The 23,405-nt window shown below is 36.1% G+C and overlaps 1 protein-coding gene across 1 annotated transcript; it reads left to right on the top strand.

Annotated features, from left to right (window-relative positions):
- Positions 1-435: 435 nt before the first annotated feature.
- Positions 436-2,009, top strand: LOC108458942 (protein phosphatase 2C 32). Its single transcript, XM_017758329.1, is given in 4 exon segments — positions 436-1,146; positions 1,608-1,721; positions 1,811-1,974; positions 1,976-2,009. Coding segments are annotated over 4 exon segments (1,023 nt in total).
- The last annotated feature ends 21,396 nt before the right edge of the window (positions 2,010-23,405 follow it).

Raw genomic sequence — 23,405 nt, 5'->3', positions numbered from 1 at the left:
AGTCTCAACTTGCAATGGGCTCATGGAAAGGCTAGTGAAGATAGGGATATTTATCGGGATATATGATGGTTCTAGTGGTCCTGATGCTTTGGATTTTCTGATGAGCCATCTTTATAAAGCCATTAACAAAGAATTGGAAGGACTATTTTGGGATTATGAACCTGAAATATCCATTAACGGAAATCCCAATATTGGTTTAGAGTGCAAAAAAGAAGATCGAAAATATCTTTCAGTAATGAAATATCTAAGGACAATGATGATGTGAGGGACAACAATGAACGAAATTTATGTAATTATAGAAAATCTAGTTTAGGGGTTGAACCTGAATCTGTTCCACTCGCAAACTTAGTTGGTCGAGGTAGGAAAAGCATGCGGCTATATGAACTACTTTAAATAGTACAATAGGATGGTCAAGGTTCTTTGTCAACCTCATAAATGGCTAGACAAAGAAATGGTTCGTACGTACAATGTGGCGATTCTCCAACTTTGGGAGAAGATGGTGGTGCCACAACTTTTGCTTTGGTTTCAGACCGAAGATAGAGCATAAGAAAGTCTTCGATTGGTTCGAAGATAAGAAATATACATCATAAGTAAAAGTCATTATAAAAGAAGCTATTTCCTTAGAGTCATGATTGGCACATAGACGAGATTTATGTTGATGAGAGAATAGTTTAATCTTTGTGACCTCTTAGGAGGTGCAAGTTTGGAGTTGTGGATCATGATGTTGTCTTGCGAGCAATGGCTCTAGTGCTAGAAAGTATCGAAGAGGCTCATATAGAAATGGTGGAAAAGGCTCTTGATGTAAACCCGATGCTCGCTTTGATAGTATCATGTATTCTAGTAATGTTAATGAATGACCAAGATGTATATGTCATGAACCTTGGGAATAGCCATGTGGTCTTAGTATAAGAAAAACCAAACGATTGTCACTCGAATCCAAATCTTGTGAAGGATGATTTGAAGCATAGAAATAGATCGAGTGAATCATTGTTGCATATGGAGTTAGGTAGAATATCCGAAAAGTCTCGCATGCATAATGAAAATGGGTCGATTAGTATAGTAAACAAGAATCGAGACATCTCTATATGCCAGTTGAAGATGAATGTGGTTCAACTTTCCTTTGACCACAACACGAGTATTGAAGAGGTTTTCTACTATTAACCGACAAGTTCAAGATTAATTTACAGATACGAATTTATTATATTTTTGGACTTTATAGCCTTGTAAAATGAGAAAATATTATATTCATAATAAACATGCAGAGAAAATATACATGTATTGACACATGTGATGGATGTGGCGTTTGAATCTAAACAATCAAAAGTGTTAACATAAATTTTTTTATAATATATGTAGGTTGTACATGAATAAAAAAGTTGGTATTATGATATCGAATCACTTCAACACCTTTGTTTTTAATTCACTCATTTAATAATTTGATCTTATTCACCTTTAGTAGCCTCGGCATGGTTTTGTTATCGAATGACCTACAACCATGACCGTGTTTTTCATATGAATAGTTCTACATATTACAAAATATTTACATGAAGTGAATTATCCAGATGTCTTTTAGGGAATAATTACCTATTCTGGATTGTCTATGGCAGGAAATCTCGAGAATAAAAACAGAACATCCCTATAATGACAAAGCCATTTTGAATGATAGGGTGAAGAGGTAATTGAAAGTCAAACGAGCATTTGGTGTCAGTTTCCTAAAGAAGGTTGGTCGAGCTAGCATCCATAACTTTCTAAAATTTCTCATCTCTCGATTGCTTCTTTTGTTCATTTTCCACTTATTACATGCAATCAGCTTGTAGAAGCTCTGTTAGAGATATTTTGAATTGATCATATAGGAAATGCTCATTAGCTTAGCTGCATACCCTCTATTGTTCACAATCAACTCTCTTCAAGTGATCGATTCTTGGTATTATCATTCGACGGGCTTCACTAATATTTTAGCAACAAAGAGGTTGTTTCATGTCATATGGTTTATGGAAAATCAGAGATAGCTTGTGTCAAGTTTTTTGGAAAGAATTATTTCTATTGGGAATTTCAATTCCAAATTTATGTTCAAGGAAAAGAATTGTGGGGGATCATTGACAGTACGGACAACACGCTTGTTGATCCGAAAAAGGTAGCCGAGTGGACAATAATGGATGCTCATGTCAAGAGCTTGTTGTTACAGACTATGGATTCTTCTTTTGTTGCCAATCTAAAACATTATAAGATAGCCAAAACTATGTAGGATTATCTCAAGAAAGTTTACGCTAAAAAAAACTTGGCTAGGCGATTTAAATTAGAATATGAAATGTTTAATTATGCCCAAGGAAATTTGTCTATCCAAGACTATTATTCTGGTTTTGTGGCGTTGTGGACTGAATATACAAACATTGTTTATGCTTCAGTGCAGGAGACATGTTTAGAAGTTGCTAACACTCTTCATCAGACCAGTCAACGAGATCAATTTTTAATGAAACTCCGACTAGAGTTTGAAGTTGTAAGATCAAATTTGTTGCTCAGAACACCATCATCATCTGATAATTTGCTTAAGGTAAAAAAATATGATGGCCACTTGAAAATTGAGACTGCCAGTGGGAATCGTATTCCAATTATTGCTACTGGTGATATTTCTTCCTCTCCGTCTATGAAAAATATCTTTATTGCCTTTAATTTATCTGCTAATCTGCTGTCCATTCTAGTTATTCTACTCATTCTCTTCTTCCTACTTTTGAGGATATGTCTCTTGAATATCATTTTCATTCTCTTGTTCCTATCACATGATTCCAGCCTTATCTTGTTTATACATGTTAAAATAGGGATAATATCCAACACAGTGATTTGGTTCCTAAAATTTCTCATCTATAAGCCCCTGAAACTAGTCTGCTTCTATCACCACCTATGTTTTCCCTGCCACTAGCCTTTGCTAGTGATCCGCCTCCACTTAAGAAATCCACTCGCAGCTCACATCCACCAGGCATATATGGTTATTCTCTTGAAAGATTTGGTTATCATAAATCTATGACTACTACACTTTCCTCTATTAAAATACCAGCATCATACTCAGAGGTAATCTGTAACAGCCCATTTTCAATGAAATCGGAACAGTGATTTCGGGGTCACAAATTTAAAGTCAAAAAAAATTATTTTATTATTATTTTATGGTCTAATACATGATAGAAATACCGTATAAAAAATTTCATCAAGATATTTTACCATTTACATGCTCAATTTGATAAAAAAGGCTAAATCGCGTGAAGTGCAAAAGTTGTGTTATAATAGCTAAATGTATTAAATAGAGATAGGAATTTAAAGTGGAGGTCCTTATATGGTAATTAGACCATTAATATTTTAGTGGATGATAATGGCTTGACAATTTTGTAATTATTAAAATTTATTAAGGTTAATTTTGGAAATTAGAAATTAAGGTTATAACTAATTAATTAAAACAAACAATTCACATCCATTATCATCATCTTCCACCGTTTATGAAGTGAAAAACCTAGCCATAGAAGCTTGAAGTTTCAGCAAGTTGATTTTTGCTCAACTAGGTATGTGTTTTGTCCCCTTTTTTTTATTATTTCTATGTTTCCGAGATCGTTGTAGCTTAATCTAGCTAGCCCGGGGACTAATTTGTGAAATTGTTAAAGTATTTGAGTTTTACCATTGATGAACATGTTAGGGTTTTGAATTTTAATGGTAGACAATGAATGGTTGTTGTTAGATAAACAACTTTTGTAAACGAAATTTTGGTGAAATTGTCAATTAGGGATTAAATTAAAATTTTTGATAAATTGTATTGTAAAATTGTAAATTTGTAAAAAATGTGGGATGTTATAAGCATGTATATAGTTCGGCTATGAAGGGTTGAATATGAAATTGTGAAAATTTCCATTTTTATGAGATAAGGACTAAATTGTAAAGAATTAAAAGTATAGGGGCAAAATGGTAATTTTTTTAAAAACTTGTGTTGGACTAATTTGAATGTGAATTATATTGAATTAAGTTAAATTTATTTGTATAGATCCGGTTAGACCTCATACGATGTTAGATTAAGGCAAAGATAAAATCTCGGATTAGTCGCCTCTGTATCTACGTACATTCGTCGAGGTAAGTTCGTGTAATTAAATTGTACATTTATATGTTTTAAATTGAATTATATGTTTGTGAAGTGTGTAATCATCATATATGAATACCGATTGCATATCCAATGACGTACGACGATTATCTAACCCCGTTTGAACCTTAAGAATTCGTAGGATTCAAATGACATGTCATTAGGGTTACCGATTTTAGCTCTTATGAGCTTATCGATGTTCAACTCGTATGAACTTACCATTATTCAGCTCGGAAGAGCTTACAGTTATTCAGCTTGTAGAAGCTTACCATTTACAGTTCGTATGAGCATACATGTACATGAATTTACAGATTACAGTTCAGTATACCTTGTGTGTACTACCCGCGTATCCAACGATATTCTAAATAGTTCAACAGACAAAGATCTATTATGAATTTATATGAGTTCGATACAAACTAGTACATATATTTACATAAAGTACATGAAAATGGTTTGTATATGATATATGCATACATAATATAGATGTTACATGTATATGGAGTTTGAATAGTTGTTGAACTCATACATGATTCTCGGTTTTTATATGAATTACATAGATAACATGGTTGGTGAATATGTGTTAGGCTTTTGGCCAAATTGAGTTGAGATATGCTTTGGGTTTACTTACCTTAAATGTGATTAAAATGGTAAGTTAAATTCTCTATTATACGAACTTACTAAGCTTAAATGCTTATTCTGTATTATCTTTCATGTTTTATAGTAATTCGGGAGCTCTTCAGGTTGAAAGCTTGTCAGAGCTATATCGCACTACCCATTGGCTCTTTTGGTACTTTCGGTTATTTAATTTCACTTATAATGGCATGTATAGGTTAATTTGGCCAATGTTGGCATATAAGTGTTTTGTTAAGATTAACCACTTATATGGCTTGTGTTTGGTATATTTTGATGTGTATATATATGTAGCCTTATCATATTTGATATGTGTTTGATATGGTAGAATGATGGAAAGTATAATGTGGTTTGAATATGCATATAAGATATGTTATATACCTTGGTGTGATTTAGTGCTTTGTTATGGAAAACTTATAGGTATACTGATGTTGGTTATAATGGTATATTTGGTACCATTTGGAATTATTGGTATGTTTTGGTAAGAGAGTTAAGTGACATGAAATGGTGCAAAATGATTTACCTTGTGAACTGGTATTTGGGTACCAAATGAGTGAGCTTGATAAGTGATCTACATGATAGGTTTTGGTACAATTATGCATATATGTATTTATTCACCTAGGTAAATTTTGATACATGGTTGACATGTTTGCATATTGTCATTTTAGGTGCATAAGGGCATATTGGTTGTATGTGATGACATTACATGTTTAAGGCTTGTTTTTGACTTGTTTTAAATGCCTATTATGACTTATGTATATGCAAAACGTTGAGTGTAGATGAATGTTAAATTGAGTGAGAAATGTGGCTTGTAAAATGGCCTATCTTCATCCACACGGACAGAGACACGGGCGTGTGTCTCAGCCGCGTGTGACACATGGCCAAGCGACACGGCCGTGTGTCACCTGTATCTTTTAAAGAGTGCAAGTCAGTATGCTCTCATGGCCTGGCACACGGGCGTGTGGCTTGGCCATGTGGCCTAAGTCAGTGAGTTACACAGGTAAAGTCACGGGCTAGGTCACAGTCGTGTGTTCCTATTTCAAATGCCCATACGGCCTGGCCACATGACTATGTGACCCCTACAGTGTCCAAAATTTTAAATGTTTCTAAAATTTTTTCTGAGTTTTCAATTTAGTGCCGATTTGTTTCTAATGCATATTTTGAGCCTCGAGGGCTTGTTTAAGGGACAATTTGTATGAATTTGATTGGTTTTTGACATGAATGTTATATGATATGAAATGTTTGAAATTTTTATCAGTTTGATTTATAAATCTGGTAATGTTTTGTAACCCTGTTTCAGCGATGAATACGGGTTATGTAACACCCCTAACCCGTATCCGCTGTTGGAACAAAGTTTCAGAGTATTACCGAAACATTTAGAACATTTTTTAATTAATTTACATAAATTACTATTTATTTACCGAGATCATACATATCGTCCCTTATATGGACCCTCGAGGCCCAAAATGAGTGTTGGAATCAAATCGGGACTCAATCGGGAACTCAGGGAATTTTTCGAGAAATTCCAAAAATTTTTCCTTGGTACAAGGCTCACATGCCCGTATGGTCTAAGGATAGGCCTGTGTGGTTAGGCCGTGTGGTTAGCCCGTACAAAGCATGAAGAAATTGAAGTCACAGGCCAAGTCACACACTCGTGTGCTAGGCCATGTGGAAAATTTTTTTATTTTCGAAATTTAAGTGCAGTATTAACACGGCCGTGTAACACGCCCTTGTCCAAGGTGTGTCAACCATACGGCTGAGACACACGCTTGTGTCTCTGCCCGTGTGCCCAATTTTGAGCATTCTGTTTCTCAATTTTTAGGATGTAGTGTAACGCCCCAATTTTTGGGAATTCTGTGAATGTTGACAAAATTTCATGCTTTGATTTTGTCATTTGTGAGTGAAATTATGAAATAGGACCTATGTGAAAATGTTTGAAAATGCTATAGGCTAAATTGAAGTGGCCAAATAAATAGGAGTGCAAAATAGGAGGATTTGCATGATAAACCTCCCATTTTACATGAAGTGGCCAACCATCATGTTGTTGTAGACAAAATGTACACTTGATATCCATAATTTATGGTATAAATTGATACAAATTGATAATAGGTTAGGTAAATGTTCCATGATAATGGGTTAGGTAAATGTTCCATGATAATAGGTTAGGTAAATGTTCCATGATAATGGGTTAGGTAAATGTTTCATGATAATGGGTTAGGTAAATGTTTCATGATAAGAATATCATGTCTTTTGCATTAAAGAATTAAATGGATGAAATATGAAGTTTTATTAAAAGAAAAAGGGGTGAAAAGAACAAAGTTTTGTCCATCTTTGTTCATCATAGCTGAAAGTTAGAGAAGAGAAAGGAGAGGAGAAAGCTCTTGAGTATTCGGTCATTAGGAGGAGGAAAATTGAAGGTAAGTTCTTGGTACCTTGCTTCTATTTTGAGGTTCATGAGTTCTTCTTGATTCTACCTTAACTCTTGAAATATATTTTGATTTTTAGTTGTGTTGTGAGCATTTAGTCATGAATTAAAATGAAGGAAATGGGTTGTTGTTTCATGTTCTTTTGATGAAAAATGGAAGATAGGTGAAGTTGAGCCAAACAAATGAACATGCATGTGCCTTAGATGCTAAAGGGAAAAATCGGCTAACATGTTGTGCTTTAAAATGATGAAATGGAGATTATACTTAAGTAAAATCATAGATATGTGATGATTGATTGGTGATATACATGTTTAAATAACATGCATGCAAGTTAGGTGTGAAAGAGTGATTTGGTAATAAATCTGCTTGGGACAGCAGCAATAACGTGACTTTGGAAAATTACCATAAATTGTGGGAGATGAATTAGAAGCTGAATAAATTATGTAATTAAAGCTTATTGAGTCTAGTTTCTAATGAAATAAAAAGAACATATTTTGAATTCTGTACAATGAGAAATTTGATTCGTAATGAAGAGTGGTCAGATTAGTCAAACAGTGAAACATGGGAAACTTTGAGAAAAATCTGGTATTGATTGGATAAACTAAAAATTCTTAAAATTTTATGGATAGAAGATATATGAGTCTATTTTCAGGGAAAATTAACAGAACTTGATTTGGAGTTTCGTAGCTCCAGTTATAAATGATTTAGTGACTGTTGCTCAGGAAGACAGCTTGCAGTGAAATTATGATTATGTGGTAAACATTGACAAAAATTTGTTAATGGGTTGCTTATTGATTTCTTATAAGCTTACTATGATCTGTAGGTGTGGTTGGCCGAATATTGTAATGGATTAATACGTAGTTCGTATTTGAATAGTTAGATTAACGTGTTAGTAATCCAACCGTAGGCGGTTCGTGTGTGGATCTCGTCAAGATATCGTCGCAAAATGTGTGTAACTAACACCTCTTTCTTAGTCTAGATCGGCAAAAGCGAAAACCGAAATGCCGAAAATCGGTATTTTGTAGATTTCTTGAAAAGCGAATGCTCGTGAGGTAAATCGATTAATGTTTTTGGTAAGCTGCAATGTTTGGACCGCAAAGTGCATGATTTACGTGCCTCGATATTTTTGGGCTTAATAGGCCAAAATTGGAATGATGAGCCAACGGGCCCAATTCGGTAAGAACCCTCGATGACGTGATTTCATTAGTACGTGAAAAATAGGAATATGCATGAAAAACCCTAAAAGCGTTAACTTACTATAATACCCCTATGTATGGAAAATTCTTGTTATACCCCTAGGTGCAAAATTACCGAAATACCCCTAGGTTAAATTGACCTAAATGCATGTTTGATCGTTGTTATTTATCGCATGCCATGTTGTTATTATCGATGCATGGGATGGGATATTGATGGAGGAAGTCTGAAAGTGGCTTGTCCACGTCTTGGAGGCTTTGCCTCAATTTATCGTTAATCGAGCAGCAAGGTCGCAATCGTGTGAGTGTTAAATGGGTGGGTTGAGCTATTCCCCACATGGACCGTATGGCTGGTACGGTGGAGTGTAGTGGTTGGTGGGTTGAGTAGTCTCCCAAATGGGCTTGCATATGTTTGTTGATGTTGCATGTATTTTGAAATGGGCCTATGGGCCATCTTGTTATCTGAATAAGGGCTAAGGCCCGTTTATTATAATCTGAAAAGGGCTCGCCCAATTACCACTATTACCGAATAGGCTTAGGCCCAATAGGCTTGAGTGACTTGGGCTTTGAAGGATTTTCCTTACACACTGAGTTTCCCAAACTCAACCTTTTATTTTCATCCACGCAGAAATCCCCAACCATAGTGGGCTTGGAGTCGTGAGGGAATTTGAGTGGCCACCGCTCGAAAGTTTGATTTTCTTCCGTGAACTGGACATCTTTTTAATTAAGTTTGAGGTTTTGGGCTTTTAAATGTAATAAGGCCGCTTATTTATTTTGATGGTTTTTAATATGTATTACTAAGATAGGTAATACTTATTTTAACTGTTGAAATTGGATAGCTTTAGGTAGCGTTTTCAAAAACAACAGTTGATTTCAAAATAACACGACAACAAACAAAGCTTCCGAATGAAAGTATTTTCCAAAATTAATCACTTTTCCTAAAATGACTTAATCAAATCGGTTTCTAGAAATATCCATGACGTTAAGGTGTGGCAATGGCGGTATGCATGTCTAGGATTGGATCCGAAGGGAGCTTGGTTTAGCGATCCGATGGACTCACCACCTCTTTTCCGATTTCCTACCGGTGCATGACTTCCATTCACTTTAACCTTTAATGAATTAATCTTTTGAACATCAAGTACGATTTTCTGGATTTAGAATGGAAATTGTTTTTTACGTTTTTGATGTGGCATGCCGGATCTGGCCATAACTTCTGGGCCGGGTTTGGGGTGCTACATTTAGTGGTATCAGAGCCTAGGTTGCAACAACTCGGTTGTGGAATGGGTTTACAAAAACAAAGATTTTCGAAAGCGAAAATTTTATAAAGAATGCGAAAAACTCGATTTTCAAAATTTAGATCTTTAGAAGGTGGCATTCCGAATCTCCGGCCCAAGCCTGTAAGTATTACTCTGAACTCTTTTGAATATTTTTTTGACTTATCTGTCTGTACTAAAATCCTGCTAGGATACTCTAGATAGGATGATACTGAAACCATAGGAAAATCGATAAGAGATGAAATTGTGACTAGACTTGATTCTCGAAAACAAACTCGAACTACTTGTCGATTCATAAAACATCGTAATAAACACCGGAATATTAATTGATGCAAAAAATTCGAATCAAGATAATACGATATGAGTACAAGAGGTCGTGGACGGAGTAGAAGAAGTGCTCGGCGAGATCTTCGTCTTGAGACATATGCCAGCGGTGGATGCACCGGTATCACCGACAACAGAGGTAGAGTCTCATGACCGCGGTGCCGGGGATGATGCCTTATCACAGGCAATACTTCGTGTTCTGGAAAAGGTTGCCAGGACAAGTTCGGGCAACGAAATTTGAGGATCGATTTCTGAATGACTCCGGGCCAACGGAGCGGAGATCTTTAGGGGTGTGTCTAGTATAGCCCCGAATGTGGCGGAATATTGGTTAAAGGCCACAGAACGGATTATGGACGACTTGGACTGCTCTGAGGAGATTGTAAGTGGAGTATCTGTACTAAGTCCCTTGGGTCACTCGGTTAGGGTAGACAAACTGTATAGGAATGTACCCTTAGAAACTCAAGGTAAGATTTTCCCTGGAGATCTGATGGAGTTACCATTCGGAGAGTTTGATCTCATTTTGGGAATGGACTGGCTTGTTAAGCATAAAGTGACTCTGGATTGTGCTGCTAAACGAATGGTGTTAAGGACCACAAAGGATGAGGAGGTTATGGTGATAGGTGAGCGAAGGGATTATTTGTCCAATGTGGTGTCGGCATTAAGAGCCGAAAAGTGGATTCAGAAAGGTTGTGAGGTCTATTTGGCATTTATAAGTCAGTCAGAAGTGGAGGGACTGACAGTGGATAAGGTTAGGACCGTAAAAAAATTCCAAGATGTTTTACCGGAGGAGCTTCCAGGATTGCCTCCGAATCGAGAAGTTGAGTTTGGAATAGACTTGTTGCCTGGAATGGCGCCTGTGTCTATCGCACCATATAGGATGGCACCGAAGGATTTAGTAGAGTTAAATGCTCAAATTCAAGAGTTGTTGGATAGGGGCTTTATTAGGCCAAGCGTGTCTTCATGGGGAGCACCGGTGCTATTCGTGAAAAAGAAGGATGGTACGATGCGGATGTGCATTGATTATCGCCATTGAACAAACCGACGATTAAGAATAAGTATCCACCGCCAAGGATTGACGATCTATTCGACCCACTTAGAGGAGCTTCAGATTTTCCAAGATCGACCTTCGATCCGGATATCATCGATTAAGGGTCAAGGAGGCGATATCCAAAAGACGACATTCGGGACTCGGTATGGTCATTACGAGTTTACGGTTATGCCATTTGGACTAATGAACGCCCTGCGGCGTTTATGGATCTGATGAATCGTGTGTTCCAACCATTTTGGATCAGTTCAGTAGTCGTCTTTATTGACGATATCTGGTATATTCTAAAACTAAAACGAAACATGATGAGCATCTCCGTATAGTGTTGTAAGTATTAAGGAGAAGGAACTCTTTGTGAAGTTCAGAAGTGTGAATTTTGGTTGAGGAGGTAACCTTCTTAGGACATGTGGTCTCACGAGGGGATTAAGGTGGACCTCGAAAAATTGAAGCGATTTTGGAGTGGAAGCCGCCTAGGTCGAGTGTCGGTACGGAGTTTTCTAGGAGTGGCAGGATATTACAGAAGGTTTGTGGGAGGTTTTTCTGTGATGACAGCACCTTTGACAAAACTCATAAGGAAATGAGTACCATTTGTATGGACTAAGAAGCAGCAGGAAGCTTTTGAGAAGTTGAAGAAAGTTCTGACTGAAGCACCTGAGTTGATTCAGCCGGAGTCTGGGAAGGATTTTAGTGTGTACAGTGATGCATCACACGTGGGTTTGGGCTGCGTGTTAATGCAAGAGGGTAAGGTGGTTGCATATGCATTACGATAGCTTAAGTCTCATGAGGGAAACTATTTGACTCATGATTTAGAGTTGGCAGCAGTGATATTTGCACTTAAGATTTGGAGACATTACTTGTACGGAGAAAGGTGTATTATATACATCGACCATAAGAGTCTTAAGTATTTGTTGACTCGTAGGAGCTGAACCTTAGGCAAAGGAGATGGATTGAGTTGCTTAAGGATTATGACTGCTCGATCGAGTATCACCCAAGCAATGTTAATGTGGTAGCCGATGCTCTAAGTCGTAGAGTCAGATTCGATCCGAGAGCAATGTTGCTCGTCTGAGTCAGATGATGATGGAAGTCTGCTATCGAGTTGCAAGTGAGGCCAACCTGGTTGGATCAGATTAAGGAAAAACAGTTGAACGATGAGTCTTTAGTCGCTCGTTTTCAACAAGTTAAGGAAGGGAAACTTCGAGTTTGGGAGCCGAAGAGACGATGCAACAAAGAATACCCTCATCTGTTTGATTAGGTAAATTTCGAGGACGAAATTTCTTTAAGGAGGGTAGAGTTGTAACGCCCCAATTTTCGGGAATTCTGTGAATGTTGACAAAATTTCATGCTTTGATTTTGTCATTTGTGAATGAAATTATGAAATAGGACCTATGTGAAAATGTTTGAAAATGCTATAGGCTAAATTGAAGTGGCCAAATAAATAGGAGTGCAAAATAGGAGGATTTGCATGATAAACCTCCCATTTTACATGAAGTGGCCAACCATCATGTTGTTGTAAACAAAATGTACACTTGATATCCATAATTTATGGTACAAATTGATACAAATTGATAATAGGTTAGGTAAATGTTTCATGATAATGGGTTAGGTAAATGTTCCATGATAATAGGTTAGGTAAATGTTCCATGATAATGGGTTAGGTAAATGTTTCATGATAAAAATATCATGTCTTTTGTATTAAAGAATTAAATGGATGAAATATGAAGTTTTATTAAAAGAAAAAGGGGTGAAAAGAACAAAGTTTTGTCCATCTTTGTTCATCATAGCTGAAAGTTAGAGAAGAGAAAGGAGAGGAGAAAGCTCTTGAGTATTCGGTCATTAGGAGGAGGAAAATTGAAGGTAAGTTCTTGGTACCTTGCTTCTATTTTGAGGTTCATGAGTTCTTCTTGATTCTACCTTAACTCTTGAAATATATTTTGATTTTTAGTTGTGTTGTGAGCATTTAGTCATGAATTAAAATGAAGGAAATGGGTTGTTGTTTCATGTTCTTTTGATGAAAAATGGAAGATAGGTGAAGTTGAGCCAAACAAATGAACATGCATGTGCCTTAGATGCTAAAGGGAAAAATCGGCTAACATGTTGTGCTTTAAAATGATGAAATGGAGATTATACTTAAGTAAAATCATAGATATGTGATGATTGATTGGTGATATACATGTTTAAATAACATGCATGCAAGTTAGGTGTGAAAGAGTGATTTGGTAATAAATCTGCTTGGGACAGCAGCAATAACGTGACTTTGGAAAATTACCATAAATTGTGGGAGATGAATTAGAAGCTGAATAAATTATGTAATTAAAGCTTATTGAGTCTAGTTTCTAATGAAATAAAAAGAACATATTTTGAATTCTGTACAATGAGAAATTTGATTCGTAATGAAGAGTGGTCAGATTAGTCAAACAGTGAAACATGGGAAACTTTGAGAAAAATCTGGTATTGATTGGATAAACTAAAAATTCTTAAAATTTTATGGATAGAAGATATATGAGTCTATTTTCAGGGAAAATTAACAGAACTTGATTTGGAGTTTCGTAGCTCCAGTTATAAATGATTTAGTGACTGTTGCTCAGGAAGACAGCTTGCAGTGAAATTATGATTATGTGGTAAACATTGACAAAAATTTGTTAATGGGTTGCTTATTGATTTCTTATAAGCTTACTATGATCTGTAGGTGTGGTTGGCGAATATTGTAATGGATTAATCGTAGTTCAGATTTGAATAGTTAGATTAACGTGTTAGTAATCCAACCGTAGGCGGTTCGTGTGGATCTCACAAGATATCGTCGCAAATGTGTGTAACTAACACCCTCTTTCTTAGTCTAGATCGGCAAAAGCGAAAACCCGAAATGCCGAAAATCGGTATTTTGTAGATTTTGAGTGTGCGAATGCTCGTGAGGTAAATCGATTAATGTTTTTGGTAAGTGCAATGTTTGACCGCAAAGTGCATGATTTACGTGCCCTCGATATTTTTGGGCTTAATAGGCCAAAATTGGAATGATGAGCCAACGGGCCCAATTGGTAAGAACCCTCGATGCGTGATTCATTAGTACGTGAAAAATAGGAATATGCATGAAAACCCTAAAAGCAGTTAACTTACTATAATACCCTATGTATGGAAAATTATCGTTATACCCCTAGGTGCAAAATTACCAAATACCCCTAGGGTTAAATTGACCTAAATGCATGTTTGATCGTTGTTATTTATTGCATGCCATGTTGTTATTATCGATGCATGGACTGGGATATTGATGGAGGAAATCTTGAAAGTGGCTTGTCCACGATTGGAGGCTTTGCCTCAATTTATCGATAATCGAGCAAAGAAGGCCGCAATGGAGTGTTAAATTGGGTGAGTTGAGCTATTCCCACATGGACCTGTATGGCTGGTACGGTGGAGTGTAGTGGTTGGTGGGTTGAGTAGTCTCCCAAATGGGCTTGCATATGTTTGTTGATGTTGCATGTATTTTGAAATGGGCCTATGGGCCATCTTGTTATCTGAATAAGGGCTAAGGCCCGTTTATTATAATCTGAAAAGGGCTCGCCCAGCACCACTATTACCGAATAGGCTTAGGCCCAATAGGCTTGAGTGACTTGGGCTTTGAAGGATTTTCCTTACACACCGAGTTTCCCCAAACTCACCCTTTTATTTTCATCCACGCAGAAATCCCCAACCATAGTGGGCTTGAGTCGTGAGGGAATTGAGTGGCCACCCGCTCGAAAGTTTGATTTTCTTCCGTGAACTGGACATCCTTTTAATTAAGTTTGAGGTTTTGGGCTTTTAAATGTAATAAGGCCGCTTATTTATTTTTGATGGTTTTAATATGTATTACTAAGATAGGTAATACTTATTTTAACTGTTGAAATTGGATAGCTTTAGGCGCGTTTTCAAAAACAACAGTTGATTTCAAAATAACACGACAACAAACAAAGCTTCCGAATGAAAGTATTTTCCAAAATTAATCACTTTTCCTAAAATGACTTAATCAAATCGGTTTCTAGAAATATCCATGACGTTAAGGTGTGGCAATGGCGGTATGCATGTCTAGGATTGGATCCGAAGGAGCTTGGTACTTAAGCGATCCGATGGACTCACCACCTCTTTTCCGATTTCCTACGGTGGTGCACTTCCATTCACTTTAACCTTTAATGAATTAATCTTTTGAACATCAAGTACGATTTTCGGACTTAGAATGGAAATTGTTTTTTACGTTTTTGATGTGGCATGCCGGATCTGGCCATAACTTCTGGGCCAGGTTTGGGGTGCTACATTTAGTGGTATCAGAGCCTAGGTTGCAACAACTCGGTTGTGGAATGGGTTTACAAAAACAAAGATTTTCGAAAGCGAAAATTTTATAAAGAATGCGAAAAACTCGATTTTCAAAATTTAGATCTTTAGAAGGTGGCATTCCGAATCTAATGCACATTTCTTCCTCAGTCGGTACAACATCCCGAGCATATCTACTGAGATACACAAATTCTCTTTCATATTCGGCCACTGTTTTATTCCCTTGTCGAATATCAAGAAATTCTCTCTTCTTCTTGTCTAAATATCTCTTTCCCACATACTTCTTCTTAAATTCGTTTTGGAAGAATTCCTGTAAGTTTATCTACGGTACCCTCGCCTCAATGGTTTCCCACCAATTATACGCTTCTTCTTTCAATAGCTAAAGCGCACATCCCAAATAGTCCTCAGGAGAACACATCATCTGCTTAAAACTCTCTCCAAACTCTTTAACCAATACTCGCTTTAACCGGATCATCGTCCGATCTCCTCGAAATTATTCACTCCAAACTTTTCGAGTTTTTCAATTGGTGTTCTTTGCTAGATTCAGTTATGAGGAGGTGGAGGAGCAACCGTGGGTACTACAGATGTTGAGATAGGGGAGGAGGTTTGAGTCTGATTTCTTTCTCGCACATTCTCATTATACCACCGATTCATGAATCCATAAATCATATTTTTGAGTTCTTGTTCTCGCATCAATGAAATTGGAGCTTCACTACTTGTTCCTTGTTCAGAGGTTTGTACTGCTATTAACTTCTTCTTGCTCGGTTTGTTCGGTCTATCGACATCTTTTCAAATCAAGATAATCTATAATAAAAACAAGGATTAGATCGGATCATACACAAAGACACTATCACAAATTTATATGGCATGTAATTCTAGATACTTTTCACATCATACATATTCCGAGAATCGCTAAACCAAGCTCGATACCAATAAATGTAACGCCCTTTACCCGAGACCGTCACGAGTCGAGCACGAGGCATTACTAAACTTATTTGAGCACTTAAACAAATTTAAACAATTTATATCACACTTTCCAGACAAGCTGTCCAACTGCATTACAGATGCAAAATCATATTTCGAGTTACAAAACTCGAAATCCAAATCCGTAAATTTTCCTAAATCTAGGCTCATATATCTACTCACTAATTTTTTCTAGAATTTTGGTTGGGCCAATTAGTACAGTTTATTAGTTGAAGTCTCCCTGTTTCAGGGTTCGGCTGCTCTGACCCCTGTTCACTACGAACCAAATTTCTCCATGTACAGAATTCAAATAACCAATACGTTTATTTCTATTAAAAATAGACTCAATAAGGAATCCATACATATATAGTATGACTCCTAATTAATTGTTTACAATTTTAATGATTTTTACAAATCAGAACAGGGAGTTCAAAATCACTCTGACCTTGTCTCACAAAAATTCAAATATCTCTGATATGAAAGCCTTTTGCTTACACTGTTTCTTCTATGTGAAACTAGATTCAATAAGATTTAATTTCATATTTTATTCAACCTCTAATTAGATTTTCATGATTTATGGTAAATTTTCAAACTCAAACTACTGCTACTAACCAAAAACTATTTTAGTACAAAATGTTGTTAACTAGTTTATAACATCTTTACTTCACTTCATTTAAACTCTATACATGCCATATAAATCTTCAAACATAAAACAAAAGCTACCGGAATTGATCTGGATAGTGTGCTTTGTTGTGTTGATTCGATCTACCCACTTCACTTCAAGTCAATCTGCATAAAAATATTAAACACACACAAGTAAGCTTATTGAAGCTTAGTAAGTTCATAGGTTAAAAGTAATGCTTACCAAACATAATATTTCCAAACAATACCAAAACATTTACTAAAGTTTCCTGCGATTCACAACCATTGTTATAATAATTCACATAGTTGAGCTCAACAAGAATAACTACTCAATCTCTTTCATTTGGATCACTTCTCTTTATTTCTTATAATCAAATTAGGAAACGGCTTACGAAATTGAGTACGTCGTTGCTCAATGCCACGATTCACAACTCAGTATGGTTTTCCTCATTGAAATACCATACCTACATTTTCAACTCGGTATGGGAAATGCCATACCTACATTTCTTAACTCAAGTATGGATTTGATAATACCATACCTACATTTCACATTTCAAGTATGGATAATACCATACCTACATTTCACAACTCAGTATGGATGATACCATACCTACATTTCACACTTTGCCATGGAACAACCATGGTCTTATCCGTCAATTCATCACACGTCACGATACTGAACGTACTCAATCCTACGTTTTCCTAATTTGCATTTCCACATTTATTCTTTCATTAACAAAATCTACACAATCCCACAACAAATTAGTATATAATAACACATTATAAACTTCAATCATTCACAAATAAACATCTAAATTCAACCATATGAACTTACCTGGCTAATTTGTAGAAGATATTGAAATTTAGGGACTATTCCACAACTTTTTCTTTTCCTCGTTCTTCTTTGGATTCTTGATCTATAATATAAAATATTTCTACTCATTAGCATTTATTTGATTTCTATTTCACTTCAAAATTTATGCTGTTCAAATTTTGAAATTGCACTTTTACCCCAAAATTTACAGTTTTCACAATTTAGTCCCTGCTCAATTCACCCATCAATTGAACTAATTTTACTCAATTAACACTTTATTTTATCATTATAAACTATTTCAAAACCTTTTATATTCTGAATTTCAACAGCAACCTTCAATTCACAACTTTTTCACAATTAGATCCTAAATATCATTTCCTATCAAAATCACTTAATAAAACCACCTTAATATGAAATTAGAACTTAAATTTCATAATAATTCATCATAAAATTCCCTTATCCATCCAGGGTAACTTCCAATTTCACCCATAAAATCAAAAACTAATGAATTCTACAAGTGGACCTAATTGTAAAAGTCATAAAAACATAAAAATTATCAAGAAAAAGCAAGAATTAAACTCACATGATGTAAAAATATGAAAACCAGCTTTCTCCAGACCTTCTATGGCGTTTTGGCTGAGAAAATATGAAGAAATGTCTGGATTTTTCAATTACATCATTATTTAACTATTAACTTTTATGCTATTTCCAATTTTGCCCTTGTTCACATTGTTTTCTTGCTTATTTCATACCCAAACCGTCCAGCCATTAACCTTTGGGTCTAATTGCTCTTTAAATCCATCTTTTAAATACTTAAGCTATTTACTCACAATTTAACAAATTTTGCGCTATTTTCAATTTAGTCCTTTTAATTAATTAGCCATCCAAACGTTAAAATTTTCTAACTAAACTTTAATACTAACTCAATGACACTCCATAAATATTTATAAAATATTTATAGCTCGATTTTCAACTTTGAGGTCTCGATACCTCGTTTTTGACCCGCTTGACCTAATAAATTCTTTTAATTCACCAATTTCACCATTTCACAAATTCTTCTAAATTCTTACTTGACTCATAAATATTAAATTACTATCTTGTTCAATATTATTTGTCGAATTTGGTGATCTCAAATCACCATTTCCGACACCATTGAAAATTAGGTAGTTATAACTCTCCCCTTTAAAAATTTCGTCCTCGAAATTTGTTACTGAAAATAGATTTGGATCTTGTGATCTCATTGACTCCTCTGTTTCCCAGGTTGCCTCCTCCATACCATGTCGATGCCATAATACTTTAACCAATGGTACTCTTTTGTTCCGCAATTCTTTAACTTCACGAGCCAAAATCTTCATTGGTTTTTCGAATAAGTCATATCTGCTTGAAGCTCAATTTCGATATGGGAATTACGTGTGAAGGATCTGACCTATACCGCCTTAGCATAGACACATGAAACACATTGTGAATCTTCTCAAGTTCGGAGGTAAAGCCAAACGATAAGCCACAGGACCAACCCTTTCCACAATTTCATATGGCCCTATGAATCTCTGGACTTAATTTTCCCTTTTACCAAATCGTAACACCCTTTTCCATGGTGAAACTTTTAAAATACTCGATCACCCATCGCATATTCTATGTCTCTTCGTTTTAAATCCGCATATAACTTCCGACGATCCAAGCGACTTTTAGACTATCTCGAATAATCCGGACTTTCTCTTGGTTTCTCGAATCAAATCAACCCCAACTATTTTTGATTCACTCAATTCAGACCAACACAATGGAGTCTTGCATTTTCTACCATAAAGAGCCTCAAATGGTGTCATTTTTATACTAGACTGAAAGCTATTGTTGTAAGCAAACTCAGCCAACGGTAAATACCTTTCCCAACTGTTACCAAACTCGAGTATACAACATCTTAACATATCTTCTAAAATTTGAATCACTCGCCTCGATCGTCCATCTGTTTGAGGATGAAATGTGTACTAAAATTCAATCTGGTGCCTAAGGCTTCTTGCAATTTATTCCAAAATCTTAAAGTAAACCTCGGATCCCGATGCGAAATGATAGATATTGAACTCCATGTAGTCTCACAATCTCGACACATACAATTTCGCTAACTTATTAAGTGAAAAATCATTCGATGGAATAAAGTGTGCTAACTTTGTCAATCTATCAACAATCACCCATATCGAATCTTTCTTTCTTGGAGTCACAGCAATCGACACAAAATCCATTGAAATATGCTCCCACTTCCATTCGTGAATCATAATGGGTTGTAATAAACCCGTTGGCACTTGATGCTCGCTTTAACTTGTCGGCAAATTAAACATTTTGCAATAAATTTGAAATTTCTCTTTTCATACCGTGCCACCAATATGTCTTTTTCAGATCACCATACATTTTTGTACTACCGGATGAATAGAATACATACTATTATGTGCTTCAGAAAGAATATCATTCTTTAAATCAATTATTGGGAACACAAATCCTATTATGATAGCGCAATATACCTTCATCATCAATATTGAACTCGAATCTAAATTATCCCGAACCATTTGCCGTTTCAAAGACCAATTTTGGATCTTCATTCTCGCAGCTTCGAATTTGTTGAAGAAACATTGGTTTTACCTTCAATTCTACTAATACAACACCTTCTTCATTAAGAGCCAAATGAGCATTCATTGCGAAGTGCAAACAAGGATGACTTTCGACTCAATTGCATCAAGAACTACATTAGCTTTCCCGGATGATAGTCAATAACCAAATCATAGTCTTTCAGCAACTCTAACCATCGTCTTTGTCTTAAGTTCAGTTCCTTCTAAGTCATTAAGTATTTCAAACTTTTGTGATCCGTATACATATAACACTTCTCACCATATAAATAGTGTCTCCAAATTTTTAAGGCAAAAACAATTGCAGCTAACTCAAGATCATGTGTAGGGTAATTCTTTTCATGTGGTTTTAATTGCCGTGAAGCATAAGCCACCACCTTTCCGATCGCATTAACACACAACCCAAACCACTTAAAGATGCATCATCAGACACAACATACAGATATACGATTCGGTTGAGTTAAGATTGGAGCTTCATTAACATTTTCTTTAATCGATCAAAGCTCACGACATTCATCAGACCACATAAACTCAACATTCTTTTGTAATAAACGAGTCATTGGTGAAGCAATCATGGAAAAATTCTTTACAAAACGGCGATAGTATCCCGCTAATCCCGTAAAACTTCGCACTTGATTACATTCTTGGTGTTTTCCAATTCACCACCGCCAAACTTTACTTGGATCCACACGAATTCCTTTGGTGATATAATATGACCCGTAAATCCAACCTCATGAAGTCAAAACTCACATTTACTAAATTTCGCATATAACTGCTTTTCTCTCAAAGTCTGTAGTACAATTCTCAAGTGTTTGTGCATGTTCGGATTCTGTCTTTGAATAGACCAATATGTCATCAATAAATACCACCACAAATCTATCCAAATAAGACTGAAAAATTCGATTCATTAAATCCATAAATGCAGCGAGGGCATTCGTTAAACCAAAAGGCATTACCAAAAATTCGTAGTGACCATACCGAGTTCAAAAGCGATCTTTGGCACATCACACTCTTTAACCTTGGTGATAATACCCAGATCTAAGATCTATTTTGAGAACACTGCAAAGACCTTTCAGTTGATCAAACAAATCATCGATACGAGGTAATGGATATTTATTTTAATTGTTACCTTGTTCAACCGCTCGTAATCAATACACAATCGCAACGAACCATCTTTCTTTTTCACAAATAAGACAAAGCGCCCCAAGGTGATGTACTTGGTCCGATGAACCCTTTATCCAATAACTCTTGCAATCGTGTCTTCAACTCTTTTAACTCACCGGTGCCATTCTATACGGTGTTATTGATATTGAGCTGCACTTAATTACATCAATTGTGAATTCAACCTCACGATCCGGGGTAAACCGGGTAATTCCTCGAAACACATCAAGAAACTCATTAACAATCGACAATTGTTCCATCTTCAATTCAAAACCCCGAGTATCAAGAATATAAGCTAAAATGCTTCATTACCTTTCCGAATCAATTTTCGAAACAGAAGGTGAAATAATTTCGACATCATTCTTTTATCCCCAAACTCATTGAAACTATTTCCCCATCGACATTTTAAATCAATCCGTTTTCTCTACAATTCACTATGGCATCGTGTTCAATCAACCAATCCATTCCAAGAATAACATCAAATTCTCGGAAAGGTAACAATATTAAATCGCAGAGAATTCACACCTTGTATTTTCGGTGGGCAATTCCGACATATTAAATTAACCAACACACTTTGCCCTAGTGGATTAGTGACTTGCAATTCAAGGTCAATGGACTCAACGGTCATTTTCTTTTTCGACACTAATGCAAGGCAAATATATGAATGTGTAGATCCAGGATCAATTAAAGCATATACGTAATCATCAAAAGATAGAAATTACCAGCTATCACATCCGGAGCGAAGCTTCTTCCCTTGCCGGATAGCGTATGTACGTCTTGGTACTCTTGACTCGATCGAGTGCAGATCTCTCGTTCCCGAATGAACAGTCCCAAAGAAGACTACTTCGACCAACGCTTACCTTTCGAGGAGTATTTGCTTGCTTCTCCCTTGTTCTCTATCTTTTTAATAATTGAGGACAATCCGAATAAAATGATCAGTTCCACCACATTTATAGCAAGCTCCGCTCTTCCCCAACACTCACCAATATGAAATCTACCACAATTTTTACATCTAAGTCTCGGAATGTTTTGCACACTACTAACACTAGTCTGCTGGTTTCTTAGTTACTCCGACATCTTGTTGAGTCGTTTTACTTTTATTCGATCGTTCGGATTGTAACAGTCGACTGTAATCATTTTTGAACTTTTGGCGAAAAAGTCGAAGTCGGTCTAGAGAAACTTCTTTGTATACCTCTTTACCTCTTCTTTCTCTTTGCATCTTTCATATACACTTCTTCCATCTTTTGAGCTCGATCGACAGAATCACAAATTCTCGAATCTCAGACCTCCAATCATCATTCGATTTCATCATTAAGCCCTTCTTCAAATCTAATGCACATTTCTTCCTCGGTCGGTACAACATCCCGAGCATATCTCTTGAGATACACAAATTCTCTTTCATATTCGCCACTGTTTTATTCCCTTGTCGAATATCAAGAAATTCTCTTCTTCTTGTCTAAATATCTCTTTCCCACATACTTCTTCTTAAATTCGTTTTGGAAGAATTCCTGTAAGTTTATCTACAGTACCATCGCCTCAATGGTTTCCCACCAATTATACGCTTCTTCTTTCAATAGCTAAATCGACATCCCAAATAGTCCTCCTGAGAACACATCATCTGCTTAAAACTCTCTCCAAACTCTTTAACCAATACTCGCTTTAACCGGATCATCGTCCGATCTCCTCGAAATTATTCACTCCAAACTTTTCGAGTTTTTCAATTGGTGTTCTTTTGCTAGATTCAGTTATCGGAGGAGGTGGAGGAGCAACCGTGGGTACTACAGATGTTGAGATAGGGGAGGAGGTTATGAGTCGATTTCTTTCTCGCACATTCTCATTATACCACCGATTCATGAATCCATAAATCATATTTTTGAGTTCTTGTTCTCGCATCAATGAAATTGAGCTTCA

The sequence above is a fragment of the Gossypium arboreum genome, chromosome 12 (assembly GCF_025698485.1).
Source record: "Gossypium arboreum isolate Shixiya-1 chromosome 12, ASM2569848v2, whole genome shotgun sequence".
NCBI lineage: Eukaryota > Viridiplantae > Streptophyta > Magnoliopsida > Malvales > Malvaceae > Gossypium > Gossypium arboreum.
The sequence above is the reverse complement of the archived record's forward strand: the minus strand, read 5'-3'. Positions and strand labels throughout refer to the sequence as shown.